The 18,855-nt window shown below is 44.7% G+C and overlaps 1 protein-coding gene across 1 annotated transcript in view; it reads right to left on the bottom strand.

The window, feature by feature from the left end:
- The window catches only part of NECTIN3 (nectin cell adhesion molecule 3), a gene marked incomplete at its 5' end in the record, with an annotated part of 151,338 nt that extends 135,313 nt beyond the window's left edge, over positions 1-16,025 (bottom strand). The window contains one exon of the mRNA XM_082246146.1: positions 15,968-16,025. Within this exon, the coding sequence (XP_082102272.1) occupies positions 15,968-16,025 (58 nt within the window). The remainder of the gene's footprint in view (positions 1-15,967) is intronic.
- Positions 16,026-18,855: the final 2,830 nt, after the last annotated feature.

The following is an 18,855-nucleotide window of genomic DNA, read 5'->3' as shown; positions in this document are numbered from 1 at the left end:
TTTTTTTTTTGGAAAAAAAACTGTTTCATGAATTAAACAAAACACTAAAGTTAGCCCAACTTTTTTGTATAATGTAAAAGATAATGTTACGCCACATAAATAGATAACTAACATGTCCCGCTTTAAAATTGCGCACACTCGTGGAATGGCGTCAGACTTCAGTACTTAATCTCCATAGGTGACGGATTAAAACACTTTTTACAGGTTACCTTACCAGTTTAGAGTTACAGAGGAAGTCTTGGGCTAGAATTATTGCTCTCGCTCGAACATTCGCAGTGATACCTCACATGTGTGGTTTTAACGTTGTTTACTTATGTGAGCACAATGTAAGTATGCATTTGCTTTTGCGTGCGAGCAAGCAGGGACGCTTTACATTTTTTTTTTTATATTTATACTTTCTCTTTAATTTTTTTTTTTTATCACTTTCATTCTTATCACAAAGGAATGTACACATCCCTTGTAATAATAGGGCATGACAGGTCCTCTTTATGGAGAGATGTGGGGTCTCTCCTCTAAGCAGGAAAGACAGGTTTTTTTTTTTTTTTTATATATAAAAGAGAAACACGATCCTGGGCCTTCCAGCCGAGTACACGGTAGTGTTTACAACTGCCGGGCCGAATGTGACATCATAACATCGCACCTGGGCCTCTGAAGGTCATAGAAACTGCTGGGAACCATCTGGTCCTCGGTATTCTCTATGGTGAACTTCCGACGCCAGGGGATTCCTTCTTCGGCTCACCGACTGCACAGGCAAGCCGGTAGAAGCGCTGGAGTGGGGAGGGTCCCATCCGCCACCTGTAAGAACAATCAAGTGGCTGAGCTGCCCCTATGATTGTTCTTACAGAGCAGAGAATCGCCAGGTGAAAAAGACTATATCTGAATGAGCAGATATGCAGCTGCAGGCATTATTCAGATATCGCTACTCAAAGTCCAGGACTACCTTGGGCTGGAAGTGGTTCATCTTTTAAAGGACTATTCAACTCCAGTTTGTAAATGTTGAGCACAGATCCTATTGGAAGTCTTGATTGCCACTTTAAACAGACTGCTAGCAGGCTGCAGCACGTCCTGAAGCTTGTTGAAAACCTGTTGAAGCCTGCTGGCAGCTTGTTTAAAGTGGCCATCAACACGCTCATTAGGATCTGTGTTCAACATTTACAAAGCTTGCTGAAAGCTCTAGAATGCTTTGTGAACACTTGTTGTTCATAGCGCTCTTATACAAGCTGAAACCTGTGTGAAACAGACCTAATTGGACTATCCCATCTGATCGCTGACCCTGTTGGTACCACTTTGCCATTCTGAAAATCATTGGTGAAAAAGCACCTGCATCCAATCAGATACAATACCTTAGCTGAAGCGGGAGTTTGTCTATTCGCTCAGTTTTAGCATGACTAGGGAAATCTGTTAAGATTCCTTTTGTTCAGCTCTCAGGTTGAATGAAAGAAATGTATAGGTCTTTGGCCTGATTTAGGGCCAGTTCACACAGCAACAAGCACATTCCGTTTTTGACATCCATTCATATCAATGGGTTGCCAAACACACGGGAAAGCACAAAAAAGTATGGCTGACATGACTTCTAAAAACTGCATTGCAGCAAACATGGCACGCTTGCTAGATGCCTTAGGAGTGCTATTAACAGTTAAATGGTACCCACACATGTCCAGCAAGGATGGGTCATTCCTTACAGTGCAGAAAGGAGCATTCTGGTGTGATCAGGCCCTCAGGCCAATCCCTTGTTCTCCAATCTCAGCGTTTGTGGGGAACATGTACAGCTTCCAGCCCTGTCTAGGACAAGCTGAAATACACAGGGCTGGAAGCTGTACTGAGTGGTACTCACATTCAGAGCTCATTCAGGGGTGAATGTGGACCGCTCTTCAGAGGGCATGTATAAACAAGCCCAAAACCTGTCCAAGATACTTTCTTCAAATATCCCCTTATGGTCTCCCTGGTTTCAAAGTCGTCGAGAAATATATTTGAAAAATTCCAAAGGACTGCCAATTTATAGCTCACCTAAAATACTAATAAATAAGAGTAGGAACAGGAAAGGTTGAAAGTATAGCTGCTTATATGATCCTGCAGAATAGACAAATTAAAAGGCATAAATCCACACATCTAAACCAATAAATCTGGCTACCAATTGCTAAAGATATAAAAGGCCATTAAGGATAAGAGCTGCACTAATCCCTGGCAGTATCTGATAAGGTTCTATATATCAGTACATACATTAATGGAGGAGACAAAGCAAAGGCTCTTTTCAAAATTCGAAAAATGGAGTCAATGTCCTAATCCAAAAAGCTTCTTTATGTAACACAAGTCCTTGTTCCTAGGACCCCTCCTGTTTTGGGGGAAAGCTTTCTAACATAGAATTTCAGCTGTGCAATAGTACATCCCAAAATGCCACAACACCTAGAATGGAGTTTGCAGCATGGAGAGACCAGAGAGGAGTTTTTAACACTGCTGCAACAGTTACAATTCAAAAATAGCAAAAGATAATTAACATGTAAATTTGTATCTGACAAATGTTTCCAAATGCTTCATATTGTGTAGAAAACACGCTGAGGGGCAATTTTACACAGGCTAGCGACAGGACTGGTACTGGAGACCAAACAGAATTTCACTTAAAACAGTTAGGAAACGCCACTTGCAGTGCTACTTTAGAAAAGCCGAGAAAAAAAAAAAATAGTAAATAAAGCTGCGAAATTGTGGTCAATTTGTCTTGTTGCTCCTGTTTAAAGTGGAGTTCCACCCATTTTAGCGACTTTAGATGTATGTAATCCCCTTTAAAACGACTTTTACCAATGGAAAGTTTTTTTTTTTTTTTTGCTAGTAAATACCTTATTTTCTGCTTATTTATCCTCTTCTCACTTCTGGGTCCGGTCGGCGATGACGTCATTCGGCGATTCGCAGTGTGTGCTGGGATGTATTTCAGGGCATGAAATCTCGCAGTATTACACAGGAGATGAGCTGTACTGCGTGCTCTGCCCCGCCTCCTCTCAGTGAGCTGTATGTATGTATTGTATTGAGGCCGTACTCCGCCCCCTCTCAGTGAGCGAGGACTGAAAGCATTATATCCTCACTGAGCTCACTGAGAGGAGGTGGGGCGGAGCACGGCCTCAATACAATACATACAGCTCACTGAGAGGAGGCGGGGCAGAGCACGCAGTACAGCTCATCTCCTGTGTAATAATGCGAGATTTCATGCCATGAGATACATCCCAGCACACCAGCACACACTGCGAATCGCCGAATGACGTAATCGCCGACCGGACCCGGAAGTGAGAAGAGGATAAATAAAGCAGAAAATAAGGTATTTACTAACAACAAAAAAAAAAATAAAAAAAAAAAAAAAAACGAAAAAACTTTCCATTGGTAAAAGTCGTTTTAAAGGGGATTACATACATCTATGTAATCCAATTTATTAAAAATGGGTGGAACTCCACTTTAAGTTGGCTCTTACATGGGTGGCCAGGGGGTGGTTTAAAAAAAAAAAAAAAAAAAAAAAAAAAAAAAAAAAAAAGGGAGGTTGATACATGTTTTTTCCACCTATCTACAAGCAGACATGGTGCCGCTTGGAGCAATTCACAGTGGTTTGCTTTGTGGTGCAACAATTTTACACTACCTGCAGAGTTTGACAAGCACGACCACCTGTTCATCTCTATTATGCAAGTGAATAGGGCTGTGCTGCAACCATGAGTCAAACGTTTGGCTAGCAGTTGCAGCACAGACCTGCAATGTAAAACACACACACACACACACACACACACACACACACACAGGGCATTCAAGAGAGCAGTATCACCTCTTGAATGCCTGTAAATTACCTTTACGGTCCTCTAAAAAGTGATTTGCTGTGGAACACTTTTCAGGGGGGCAATAAATGATACAGCTAGTAATATGAGTAACACTGTTTTGCTGTTCAACAGAAATGAAGAAAGCTTCCCTCTGTCCCCTGACCTTTTGCCAACCACAAAAGGCATTTAAAGAAAGATGGGCTTTAATGCCCAGCTGCTGCACATATGATATGCATCCATGGAGGCATGAGGTTGCACGCTGAGAACACACTCATTGCGCACTTCCAGCACACTGACCGAGCCTTCATTGACGGCTCTCGGTCAAGGCTTCTGATCAGGAGCCAGCAAGATGACTTCCTAATCATGCAACTGCTGTGAGAGAAAAACACAGCAGTCACAGGATATAGAAGCCATGGCACCCCCTGGGCTGAAAATGTTCCTGGGCTGAAATCTGAGAAATTCCTTATATACTGTCCCATTAAATATGGAAGTATCTCCCAACAATCACACACTCACCTGTGGTGTTATAAATGCTCACAAAAGGGATGAGTTGATGTTAAGCCCCTATTCACACTACTGCAGCGCGATGCCAGGCATGTGCGTTTCCGTGCGTAGGGGAGGCCATTCACATCAATGGGCTGCCCTACACTTGGCAAATAACTGCATCCTGCTTGCTGCGTTTAAGGTGCCAGTTTAGCGGCTTTACATAAGTGTGAAGGCAGCCTTAAGGGTCCCTATACATGTTAAAATCTGACTATAAGCTCACTGCATAAATCAACTTCAGAGCCACCTAAACAGGGCCAGTACACCATAATAGAGGCGTATATTTCTGTGCCTGGGTGTTTGCGTACAGCAGTCTATACAAATGTTTGACAGACTATGGCTGTACACAGGTCACCATCACCCCTCCGAGGGTTTATATGTGCACAGGGATGGATAGAAGCCTGTGGACTTTAAGGAGATGAGTAGATATTTGCTGCATCTATATACTGTATTGTAAACTTCAGAAGCAATGCATGCAATTTGTAGACATATTCTCGTACACATGTTCAGATAGATAATCGCAAAGGAAAAAAAAAAAAAAAAAAAAAAAAAAAAAAAAAAAATCGCTTTTGACTTGATCGCACGATAATCTGATCGTTAGTACACAGCTTTCAACAGCCGATCACGACAGTTGGTCCAACAAAATCTGAAGGGACAAACACGAAAACTTCTGTCGTTCGATAGCCTAGCGAACGACAATCGTTTAATCAGCACAGTATGCGTCTGCTAAAAATCGATAGACAAAGACCGTGCATGATCAGAAACACAAATAACCCGGAAAAAGCCTGGAACACAGTCGGGCGCCATCTCTTGACAGGACCCCACGCCATCGGAGTAGGGGGGCTGTCGGCCAAATAGGAAGGCTGCGACATCAGCCTAGACCCTGTCGTGTGCGTCCTGGCAAGACGTTTAACTTGCGGGGGCCAGTCCCCGTCCAGTGGGACTATGTTGCGGCTGACCCAGCGCGGAGCTAAGGCCTGCATGCGCTCGATGGCCAGACTGGGGTGACCACTGGATATGGGGGTCCAATCTGTCGCCCTGCCCGGCATAATTGCTAGAAGATCTCACAGGAAAAACAATCTGGAGAAAAAAAAAAATAGACTAGCTAAAAATATCTACATAAAAAAATTACTTCTATGCCAGGACCAGAGATCCCAGAAAGGAACTAGGTAGGTCCTTACTCCTGACTAGGCAGATTAAGACATCTGATGCAGGAAGAGAGAGCGAGTATACTCTCCGGGACTGCCCATAAGCGTAGCCAGAACTTTTTTCCACCTAGTGTCCTACTCCTGTAGGGGGCAGTATAACCCTACTGAAATAAATCAGAGAGAACTGCGTCCGATAGAGAAATCATACGCTACGTACACATTGTTGAATTCGATATTAGTATCATGCAACAAAATGTGAATGATAATTCGTAGGATTATCTGAACGTGTGTACAAGGCATGGTGCTTTAGGAATACCAGCTCCCCACTGCCCATTCTCACTTGTCTGCTTTTTTTTGATTGAAATGAATGGAATTGGAGCAAAACACGTCAACACGCATCAGCACAAGTGAACACACAACAATGTGTCGTCAGCTACGTGTTTTGATGCGTTTCCATTGATTTTAAAGGAAAATGCACCTGCCAAAGCCAGACAAGTGTAAAAAGGCCCACAGTCCCATAAGAAGCAAAGCAAGAATTCCCAACACACTAAAGCCCCGTACACACATACCGATTGTCGGCCGTAAATATTCGGCCGACGACCGATTGTAGGCTTGTTAGTATGATGCTTCCGACAGCCGACAGCGCATTTTCGGCCGAACAGAATCTGTCATGCAGGCATTAAAATTTTTGTTGGCCAACACCAGAACGGTCGATTGTTCCTCAGTCAGTACAGAATTCGGCCGACAGACAGCAGATTAGCAAGACTGGGCATGCTCAGAAAAGAAAAAAGACACGGAAAGTTAACCATCACATGACATCACTTCTGCAGTCGGCTGTTGTTGGCCGACAAAATTCGTGTGCAGTCTTTTTCACTTTTCAGCGGACAGGACAGCCCTGGACAAAAGACGGCCGATCGTTCGGCCGACGATCGGTACGTGTGTACAAGGCATTACACTCAAAGCTGCAGGACCATCTAGAATCCAGAATATAACGCTTTCGCCTCTCTGCTAGACAAAACAGCTATACGGATCATTTTTTATTTGCACGGAGTTGCCCTTTAAAGAAGAACTCTAGACAGCTATCTAAATAAATTGATGAAATACACAAATGTGAACAGTTTTTGCCTGCCAAACTATTGCAATTCTGTTTAGCTAGCATTGTAAATTAGAATTCTGCCTATGAATCAGCAGTGTGATAATAATAATTCACTGATCCTAGAAAATGGGTTGCCACTTGTATGCCTGTGTGATTGGCAGGTATGTCAGGTGTGTAAATCACAAGACAAGCTGAACAGAATTTTAAAAATCCTTTTCACACATTCTTTTCCCCCCTGAGGCATTTTTCATTGAAATCATCAAAAACATTAATGTGTTGCAATGCACTTTGTACTTGATGTCAAAGCATCCCATAAAATACATCAATACATGAAAACAAGCATTGTAATGCGTACAATGGAGATGTGTTTCCATTGATTTCACTGATAAAAACTCACTCATCAAAGAAAACAAAAAACACAAATCTAAGAGTTTAGCCTCATTGGACAGCGTTAAAGGTCCATTCACACATGTATGACTTGGCATCCAACTTTGGACATCAAAGCCACATCACAAGTCATTCCCCATGTTTCCCAAAGATAATCATTCATATCTGTGCGACTTCAAGTTGCAGCGACTTCAAAGTAGTTCATGCACTACTTTGGTCAGACTTAAATGCGACTTAAGGGCCATGGACTTCAATGTTAACCCTCAAAAGTTCCCTGAAAGTCATACCTGAATGCTTCACATGCAACAGTTTTGCATTATCTTTGGTCAAAGCCAAAGTCGCATCCACCATTCAAAGTTGCATCAATTTTGCTTTTTAACCTCCTGCCATCCACGCTATAGCCAAAGTACGGCTGCAGCGCGGACTCACGTTTTCGGGAGGCCGTCTTTAAACGGCCTCCCAGACACAGGCTCCCCGCGCGCTCCCGCAAGCGTGCATCGGGGAAAATCTGTGTCAGCCATGTCCCTTGGACACAGCCAATCACAGATCGTGCGTCAATCACAGCGGCCATTCACCACGTGATCGGACCGTCCAATGAGAGATGATCTCATATGTAAACATATGAGATCATCTCTCATCGCCAGCGCTCCTTCCTCACACAGACTGCGTGTGAGGAAGGAGGAGAGGCGATCAGCCGTCGGGGACACAGAAGAATGTAATCAGGGCACTGATCACCAGTGCCCTGATTACACAAGGTACATTAAACACACTAACTGCCCACAATCAGTGCCCACACTCAGTGCCCATAGTGCTGCCAGTCAGTGCCCATCAGTGCCTGCTCATCTTAGGCACTGATGAGCACTGACTGGCAGCACTATGGGCACTGAGTGTGGGCACTGATGGTGCTGCCCATCAGTGCTCATCAGTGCCGCCCATCAGTGCCAAGCAGTGCGGCATATTAGTACCTCCTCATCAGTGCCACCTCATCAGTGCCCATAAGTGCCACCTCATCAGTGCAGCCTATCAGTGCCCATCAGTGCCGCCTCATCAGCGCAGCCTATCAGCGCACATCAGTGCCGCCTCATCAGCGCACATCAGTGCCGCCTCATCAGCGCACATCAGTGCCGCCTCATCAGCGCACATCAGTGCCGCCTCATCAGCGCACATCAGTGAAGGAGAAAAATTTATTTATTTTCAAAATTTACTCGCAGAAAATAAGAAAAACTTTCTTTTTTTTGTAAAAAATAAAAAACCCAGAGATGATTAAATACCACCAAAAGAAAGCTCTATTTGTGTGGAAAAAATGATAAAAATTTCATATGGGTACAGTGTAGCATGACCGCGCAATTGTCATTCAAAGTGTGAGAGCGCTGAAAGCTAAAAATTGGTCTGGATGGGAAGGGGGTTTAAGTGCACAGAAGGCAAGTGGTTAAAGTCCAGCTACTTTGGAGTTGTACAGGTGTGAATAGAGCCTTAGCTTGCTATATCATAGTGCATCATAAACAATTGCTTTTTTCCATAAATTACTATTCAGCCCCGTTCAGAACTCACATAACATTCCTTGTCACAAATTTTTAAGTGTGATTTACATGCTGAAATGTGTGTCGCACACAGGGCAGTCTTTTCACTTCAATGGCCTGCCCTATGACTGTTTGTTGCCCAAAAGAAGCCCCTGCTCCTTTTTGGTGACAAGCTTGACGAAAATTTTAACTGCATGTTTAAAAATCACAGCAGAGTTGAACCGCATTTGGGATTTGGAATTGCAGGCAGAATCATGGCAATCCTGTCAACCTTTGCCTCATGTGAATGGGGCCTTCATCCATGTCTCCTCCAGCCTCTGCCTGTCACTATGCACTCACTCTAACATAGGCTGCACACATCACTCAGGTCAAACTTCCACGTAGCGACAACAGTTGACTATGCCAGCACAAAGTGTGTCAGCACAGCCATTTGTAGTCTCAAACAGGGGCTGGTGAGTCAGGGTGAACCATTTGCATTGGCACGGGAACAATTTGGATACAGTTGTGAAAGAAAGCGAGGGGAAAGCCAAAATCTAAGAGCTGTTCCTAGAACAAGGAGAGGAAATATTCCAATGGGGACACTCACTCCAGGAACAACTTTCTAAGAGAGGATTCCCCCTCACTTTGGGTCTCTAATTTCTGGTTGTGTCCTAGGGAAGTGAAAGGGAAATCTCCCCAATGGTACACAGAGAACAAAAAAACGAACCTTACAGGGGTTTTAAAGCTGATGTTTAGGCTACCTTCACACTGTAGGGGGTGGTGTGGGTTAGATTTGTGTGAGCACAACAGCCTTTTCAATTGAATGGGTTGCTGTACCTGAATTTCCAGCAGGGAAAAGGTCCCTAACCCTTTCGAAAACACAGTCACATGGTGCTTTGGCACCACACGGTTTCATGCACCCAAAAACATGCCGCTTTTTCCAACGCATGGGGATGTGATTAGGAAATAATGGCACCCCCATGACAAGCCTGCTAGAGAGCAGTGTGATTTATATGCATTCCGACACCTGCAATAATGTGAGCCTAACCTTGGATTCAGACTCTTTTGCAAAATTACATCAGCCTACCATGGGCCAATGTTAATCTGGCTATACTTTGATGAAAATTTGGCTGGTTCAGCAGGGATTGCCCAAATTTCCATCAGTGGGTGGTCACCCCTGCTTGACAGAAGATGACTGCTTGACCAACTTCTGCCAAAGAAAGTTTTCAGTTGCTGTCAGAATACACTGTAGTGGCGAGCTGTATTCCTCCATCCCTTTGTGTGGATGGAAGAATCTGGCAGTTTCTTTTATTCAGCCTGCTGGAAGAATGAAAAAGAACCCAACAGTGTACAGCTAGGTTAAAATTATTGTAAAGGCAATATTTTTTTAATAATAAACATGTCACACTGCGCTGGTTTTCCACAGAACAGCCCTTATGCTTTCTTCTGGGGATCCCCCACTGCTGAGCTGCTTACTTTGGGGGCACTCAGATCTGCGAGCTCCCAAGCCAGCTCCATGTCCAATGACACAGAGAGCACAGCTCAGCCCTGCCCCCCTTCGCACTGGCTGTGACTGACAGCAGCAGGCGCCAATGGTATTCGCTGCTGCCTCTCTGTCTAATGAGGAGAGAGCTGCTGCTCTTGTGCACATCACTGGATCGAGATAGGGCTCAGGTAAGTATTTAAGTGGCTGGAGGGAGTTGCATCCAGAAGGTTTTTTTTTACCTTAAAGCAGATAATGCATTAATGTAAAAAAAACCTTCTGCCTTTACAATCACTTTACGTATGTTTATGCCATACCTGTGGGATCCCCTGGAAGCTGGAAATTACTGTAGCAGGAACCACTATTATGGTGATCTCCACTAGCTTCTGGATCCCATGCTGAGCTGTTGCCCTGCTGTATTGTGAACATGGGATGCCGTCTTCTCCGCACGGACGCCACTAATGGGCCATACACACTATAAGATTTTCTGAAGACTTTTTCCTTTAGATTTACCAAAACCAGATAATATGAGGTCAAACCTAAACACTTTACATTTGTATGCAATCTGGCAGGCCCTTGCACTACATAGAAAAGGTAAATCTGAAGGAAAAAGTCTTCAGAAAATCTTATAGTGTGTATGGCCCTTTAGAAACACTTTGCCTTCTCTCAATAAATACAAAGCATTCTGATTGGATGAGATGGAGAGGCAGGGTGATGATGAATGATATCACCATATCCACCTTGTTCAATCAGAGAATGCTTTGCATTCACTGAGAGAAGGCAAAGTGTTTCCTGACAGTGGCCCATGCCGAGCGAAAGACCTTTTGTGTTCGCTAAACAGCAGGGCAGCCACTCGGTACAGGACTCGTAAGCAATTGGTGATCAATGTAGTAGCTGTGCCTACTACAGTGATTTCCACCTTCTAGGGGGAGGGGAATCAGCAAGGTGCGACATTTGCATACTTAAAGTAGTTGTAAACTCTCACATATACCTGGTGAAGTGACTGGCCTCAGGTGATACACGAAGATGAAACAAATCTCGAGTGTGCAAGTGTGTCCGGCTTTACATGGAGTCGGTTCACACATGTCCGGAGCGGGTGCGATGCAAAATCAAAAAGGGTCCTGTGCAGGTTCAAATTCAGACCTGAACCAGTGAACAGGAACGCATCAGACCCCTGGCTGGAACCCACGGCTGCACATATGTGAACCCGGCCTTAGCGTTCTGGACTGAGACAAGAACACACTACAGAGGGACATGCTTTGTTCAGATTTCAACCACTACAGCCATTTTAAAGTGGAACTAAACTCATCAATTTAAACAGTTTCAAAAACCAGTTAGAGTCCCAGTATGCCATGAATGTAACTGTCACATTGGATGTGCTCTAAACCAAACTGTCAAACCATCAAATGACGCATTACATCATAGGAGCCCATCATTTTGTATGGCTCAAATAGCACTGCATCCGCACGGAAAAGGTACAGGGAGCTTTTTTTTTTTGCCACACTGGAATTTGATCGCATGGGTGTTCATATCCATGCAATCTGATTCTAGAAAAGCACTGTGTTCTGCAACCTGCTTTTGGGGTGTCAACTTTTAATTGACACCGGCAGATCTCATGAACACAGTGCCATTGCGGTGCGTGAAATGCAGGGATTCCTGTGCGTTTCCCACATTGCTTCAGTGTGAACCCAGCTTAAGTCTGCCATGCATGGATCAAAATTTGTCTGGTTCAACAGGGACCAGACGAATTTCGATCAATGCATGGGCACAGTGGTCGACTTCTGCATAACCAGCCTGTCAAATCAATGCTGCTCAATCAGCATGGCAGTCTATAGCCAGCAATGCTGGCTAGCGCATTCTGATGGGGGACTCACTTCACTGTGAAAAACAATAGCTCGGTGGGGAGGATTTCCCTATCCACACTGAATGTGTGGATGGGGGAATTGGGTCAGGTTTACTCGCTCAACCCGCTGGTATGGATTAGTCCAAGCTGGATCAATGTAACTATGCAATACTTGCTATACCTAGAATTCAACTTTAAAGGTTAAGTCCAGCCTAACACTAAAATCCCTGCATCTATAGATCTCCACCATCTAACACTCACCTTGTAAAGAAGAAATCAGCCTACTTACCTTTTTTGAAGCCGATCTAACCCGATCCCATGCTGAGCTGTCAGCCGCGGCTGCCCTGTGTAGGTGAGTGCAGAAGACACAGCTGACCACGTAAGCCCCATAGTAAGTCTATGGGTGACGTCACTCCCCATTCATTTCACAACTGTTGTCAGCCGTGTCCTCTGCTAAGCTTCCGCCACTGGAGACTGGATCAGATCAGCATAAAAAAAAAGGTATGTATACGGATTTCCTCTTTACAGGGCTAGATAGGTTAGTCTAAGGCTCCATTCACACCTGATCATATCGTTTTCAGACGATTTTTCAGGTATTTTTTGCATGCGTTGGAGGCAGGCATTGACATCTAATAAAAACGACTGTAATCGTCAAAAAAGAAGCTCATGTACTTTTTTGAGCTTCAGGCAACAAAACGCTCGAATGTGAACAGGGGCCATTGAAATTAATAGGATTTTGCTTGTTGGGGCGTTTTGAGACTTCAGAGATGAGCGTTTTACAAGCTGAAAAACACTCAGGTGTGAACAGGGCCTAAAGCTGGATACACACTATACAACTTTTGTTGTTAGATTTCCTTTAGATTTACCTTCAACTATGTAGTGCAAGGGCCTGCCTGACTGCATACAAATGAAAAGGGTTTAGGTGTGACCTCATATTATATGGTTTTGGTAAGTCTAATGCCTCGTACACACGTTGAGATAATCAGGACTTATCGTTCGCATTTCGTTGCATGATACTAATATCGAATTCAACAATGCACATAAATGTAGGATTTTTTTCCTACGATTCCCAAAAAGCTTCCTGGTTGCTTAGCAACGTATCAGATGGTGCAAAACAAAAACAATGGCAGCCAGGCTTTTTTCTGGGTTATTTTTGTGTGTCTGATCATGCGCGGTCTTTGTCGATCGATTTTTAGCGGACTCACACTGTACTGATTAAACGATTGTCGTTCGCTAGGCTATCATACGGCAGAAGTTTTCGTGTTTGCCCCTTCGGATTTTGTTGCATGAACTGTTGCGATCGGCTGTCAAAAGCTGTGTACTAACGATCAGATTATCGAGCGATCAATTCGAAAGCGATTATCTTCGTACGATTATCAGAACGTGTGTACGAGTAATTAAGCTGGATATACACTATACAACTTTTGTTGTTAGATTTCCTATAGATTTACCTTCAACTACATAGTGCAAGGGCCTGTCTGACTGCATACAAACTGAAAGTGTTTAGATTTGACCTTATATTATATGGTTTTGGTTAGAGCCCATTCAGACTAGCGCGACTTGTCAGGCGACCAAGTCGCCTGACAAGTCGCGGTCGGTCGCTCGCCATTGAGTAGTACAGGACCCGTTCTAATAGGAGCGACACAAGTCACTCTGACTTAGAAAAAGGGTCCTGTACTACTTTGGGGCGACCTGGGAGCGACTTGCATAGACTTCCATTATGTGAAGTCCCTGCCAGTCGCGCCGAAGTCGTGGTGCACAGCTTCACAGGTCGCCCCTGAAGTCGGATCAGGCCAGTCTGAATGGGCTGTAAATCTAGAGGAAAGAAATCTAAAAAGACAATTGTATAGTGTGTAAGGCCCATAAAGGAAAAAAACCTAAAGATAATTGTATAGTGTGTATCCAGCTTTATGCCCCATACACACGTTCTGATAATCGTACAATAAAACTCGCTTTCGACCTGATCGCACGATAATCTGATCATCAGTACACAGCTTTCGACAGCCGATCAGGACAGTTCATCCAACAAAATCCGAAGGGACAAACACGAAAACTTCTGTCATACGACAGCCTCGCGAATGACAATCGTTTAATCAGTACAGTATGCTTCCGCTAAAAATCGATCGACAAAGACCGCACATGTTCAGAAACACTAAAATAGCATGGAAAAATCCTGGCTGCCATTGTTTTTGTTTTGCACCATCTGATACATAGCTAAGCAACCAGGAAGCTTTTCCAGAATCGTACGACAAAAATCATACGGTTTGTACGCATTGTTGAATTCGATATTAGTATCATGCAACAAAATGCGAACGATAAGTCGTCCGATTATCTGAACGTGTGTACGGGGCATTAGGCTGGACACACACTATACAACTTTTGTTGTTTGATTTCCTTTAGATTTACTATCAACTATGTAGTGCAAGGGCCAGCCTGATTGCATACAAATTGAAGTTTGACCTCATGGTTTTGGTACATCTAAAGATAATTGTATAGTGTGTATCCAGCTTTAGATCTATAGATGCAGGGATTTTAGTTGGAGGGTGGACTTATCCGTTAACCCCTTTCTAGTCTATCCAAACCTTAACAATAAAAAGTTTTACCTATACATACACTTTATTAGTTTAGCGGGAGTTCTGCTTAAAGTATTCTGAATGAAAGAAAAGCAATGGGCTTAGTGGTTAATGGTTTTTACAATGTCCATATTCTTATCCCACTATTTTAGTCAATAAGCTCAGCTGACTTTGCCAAAGCATCCATTACAAAAGCCAAAGCTTAAAGATCAATACAATACAGGACGGCTACTCTCCCCCATGAAACAAAAAGGGTTTTTCATGCTTCTCCATTGATCCAGAAAAAAAAAAGAAAATTGGGAAACGGAGACGAGCTAACGTTTCTCATCGCTGATGGAAAGCCACCTCTTGTCATTGGAGATCCTTCTCCAACAATGAGCTGCAGCCGACCAAATCCCTTCCCTGCGTTTCATCTTCCCGTCAACCAAAATAAAGAAGGGGAAACCTTGACAATGCCCTGTCAGGCACAGGTTGGTAACCAACGTGGAGGCGAAGGGTAATCCCTATTGTGATCCTAACACAAGTTATCCACCTCCTAATGACATCAGCATAAAGTACGGTCTCGCAGGTCACAGACACACAAATACAAGGTGGGGATGGAGACGACGACAGGCCCGTAGAACAGAGGATGGGCCCCGTCTCACACAATGGGGGGGGAAGGTACACAAAGTTTAAAAGGAGAAGATGGGAAGGGCAGAGTGCTGCTGCTGCCATGGCAATGAAAGGGTTCTCTCTCCATCATAAAGTATGGCAATGAAAGGGTTTTCCCCCCATCATCAAGTATGGCAATGACCCCATGATAAAGTATGGCAATGAAAGGGTTCCCCCATCATAAAGTATGGCAATGAAAGGGTTCTCTCTCCATCATAAAGTATGGCAATGAAAGGGTTTCCCCCCCATCATCAAGTATGGCAATGACCCCATGATAAAGTCTGGCAATGAAAGGGTTCCCCCATCATAAAGTATGGCAATGAAAGGGTTCACCCCATGACAAAGTCTGGCAATGAAAGGGTTCCCCCCTCCCATCATAAAGTCTGGCAATGAAAGGGTTCCCCCATGATAAAGTCTGGCAATGAAAGGGTCTCCCCCATGATAAAGTCTGGCAATGAAAGGGTCCCCCCATCATAAAGTCTGGCAATGAAAGGGTCTCCCCCGTGATAAAGTCTGGCAATGAAAGGGTCCCCCCCCCATCATAAAGTATGGCAATGACCCCATGATAAAGTCTGGCAATGAAAGGGTTCTCTCTCCATCATAAAGTCTGGCAATGAAAGGGTCCCCCCCATCATAAAGTATGGCAATGACCCCATGATAAAGTCTGGCAATGAAAGGGTTCCCCCATGATAAAGTCTGGCAATGAAAGGGTTCCCCCCTCCCATCATTAAGTCATCTGCAGGAGTAAAGGAATGCTATAGTGTCCCTTTAAATAAGTGCAGGACTTCCTGCCATAGGGAAGAGTGAGAGGAGGACAAGTAACGGTCCTGCCATGGTGGAGGGGACCCCAGGCTCAGGGTGCGGTTATAGAAAGTTAGGGAAGAGACTATATTAGATGGGGAGGGGGGGGGGGGTGTCCCTTCATATACCCCCCTTCCCTCAGATAAAGAACTCACCGTACAGCCTGCAGAGGAGAAGCCAAGCCAGGGCAGAGGGGGCTCCTCGGTGTGTCATGGTGCTGCTGAGGGGAAATCACCGCCCGAATGGAAACACAAGGCAACCTCCTAGTCCCAGCCTCACAATGCTCGGAGCATGGACGGGGAGGGGGGTGGTGGCTGGCTGCTGGGACGAGCCGACTAGGAGGGAGGGGCCAGCCTAGGCACAGCTCAGAGGTCACCCCACAGCGCCTGGCCACCCCACTATACACCATGGGTGACCCCCCTGACCCGCGACACCAACTGCACGGAACTAGTCAGGGAGAGCGAACCTCGGTGGGAGCGCTGCTGACACCTCAGCTCAGGCATCCCTGGCACCCCTCTAGACGTGCACACTGACTCCTCCCTGCCGGCCGCTGGGTGGTGCCAACTTCACTTCACACACACAGAGCTTCTACACCAGAGCCAATCGTCTTCTAGCTTCGCTGCTCACCGCTTAACTGACCGAGCTAAAGACAAAAGCTGATTGGTTGCCAGGTAGAAGTTCAATCTCCTGGAGTAGATGTCTCTATCCAAGGGCTCAAGGAACACTTGTGCTGTGCTTTTTATTGTTATTAGCTTATCTTGCAGAAGTGCTGAGATGTCATTGGAAAATAGATATATACTAGACATTAAGCCCGTTAAATTAACGGGCGCTAGAACATATGTGGTCAAACATTATGCGCAGAGCTGACTGAGCGGCTCTCGCTCATTCTCTTTTTTTTTTTTCTAACAACGCATGAGCCGTATGACGTAGCCATGACCAAGCGGCACCCGCCGCTTCAACATTTTCGCCCAGCCGCCCGAAGTCTCTGCGCTCCAAGTCCCAACGGCTGTCCGTTGGGCACATGCACAGTAGCGCAATCCCACGGACACAGGGACTGGACGCAGAGACACTTGGACTTTATTATATTAGATAGTGTTACCTGAGCACTTTAATACTGGCCACCTTCACCCTCTGTGTGATCAGGACACTTTTCAGCTTTCTGTGCTGTCTTTGAATGACAATTGTGCACAGAGGTGGCCAGGAGGGGGCAGCTGCCCTGGGCGCTATGGTTTTTATTGCAGGGATAAGGGCATCTTGACCCTAACCCTAAGGGAAGGGTGGCGCAGCTTGGCAATCTTTGGATTACCTTATCCCAACACTGATTGCGCAGTCATGCAACACTATACCCATATGACATTTTTATTGTTTTTTTTTCACACAGAGCTTTCTTTTGGTGGTATACATACACTACCCGGTCCAAAAAAAGTGGCCAACTGGAATTAAAGAGGAAGTAAAGTTTCCTTTTTTTTTTCTTCCCTGCAAAGTAAATGCAAAATGTGCTAGAATGCATTGCATACTAGCACATTATGCAAAGGAAGCTCGCGTCGTCCCCGCTGCCAGCTGTATCCATCTTCACCCGTCTTTCTTTTTTGGGTCTGTGGACTCCGGCTGTATTACTGGTGTGACGTCACTTCCGCTCGCAGGGCACAAGCGGCCGTTTTTTCAAAGCGCTGATGACATCATCGGCTGCAAGCAATGTAAAATATCTCCTAAACAGTGCAAGTTTAGGAGATATTTACAGTACCTATAGGTAAGCCTTATTATAAGCTTTCCTATAGGTACAAGTTGTTATAAAGGTGGGGTTACAGCCATTTTAACTAAGCAACTAATTAAACTAAGCATGCAGTAACTATCCTATTGGATGGTTACTGCATGTGCCCACAGAATGAGGTCAGCTGAATATACTGAATGACCAGGTTATTCCATCAATGGATTTTTTCTTCCCTGATGGCACGGGTATATTCCAAGATGACAATGCCAGGATTCATCGGACTCAAATTGTAAAAGAGTGGTTCAGGAAGCATGAGACATCATTTTCACACATGGATTGGCCACCACAGAGTCCAGAACTTAACCCCATTGAGAATCTTTGGGATTTGCTGGAGAAGGCTTTGCACAGTGGTCCAACTCTCCCATCATCAATACAAGATCTTGGTAAAAAATGAATGCAACACTGGATGGAAATATATCTTGTGACATTGCAGAAGCTTATCGAAACAATGCCACAGCGAATGCGTTCCGTAATCAAAGCTAAAGGCAGTCCAACGTGTGTGACCTTTTTTTGTTGGTGGCGGCTTTTTTTTGGCTGGGCAGTGTATAATCACCATTTGGTTTTTTATTTTTTGGTAAACAAATAAAAATTGGCTAAAAAATTTAAAATAAAAACATTTTCTTTTCTGTTCTAACATTTTACAAGTAAGTTATTTTTTTTCTTCACTGATGAGACTGCACTGATGGTCACCGGTGAGGTTGCACTGATGAGTAAGCACTGATGAGGCTGCACAGATGCGGGCAGCACTGAAGGGTACTGATGGGGTGGCACTGATAGAACTGATGGGTACTGATGAGGCTGCACTGATAGGGAACTGATGGGTACTGATGAGGCTGCACTGATGGACACTGGTGAGTTTGCACTGATGAGGCTGCACAGATGAGACAGCCCTGAAGGGTACTGATGGGGTGGCACTGATAGAACTGATGGGTACTGATGAGGCTGCACTGATAGGGAACTGATGGGTACTGATGAGGCTGCACTGATGGACACTGGTGAGTTTGCACTGATGAGTCGGCACTGATGAGGCTGCACAGATGAGACAGCCCTGAAGGGTACTGATGGGGTGGCACTGATAGGGGACTGATGTGTACTGATGAGGCTGCACTGATAGGGAACTGATGGGTACTGATGAGGCTGGAGGAAAGACAGCACAGCATCTTCTAAGTGCAGCAAGACATTTATTGAAGTATGTGCAGCGCAGCAGTATTACACTCACATTTAGTCGGTGAATAAGATGCAGTTAGTCAAGTAATGTTGATCATCAGGAGC

Source organism: Pelophylax lessonae, assembly GCF_965119305.1.
Source record: "Pelophylax lessonae genome assembly, chromosome: 2".
NCBI classification, from domain to species: Eukaryota; Metazoa; Chordata; class Amphibia; order Anura; family Ranidae; genus Pelophylax; species Pelophylax lessonae.
Note: the sequence above shows the minus strand (reverse complement) of the source record. Positions and strands in the feature narration are given on the sequence as shown.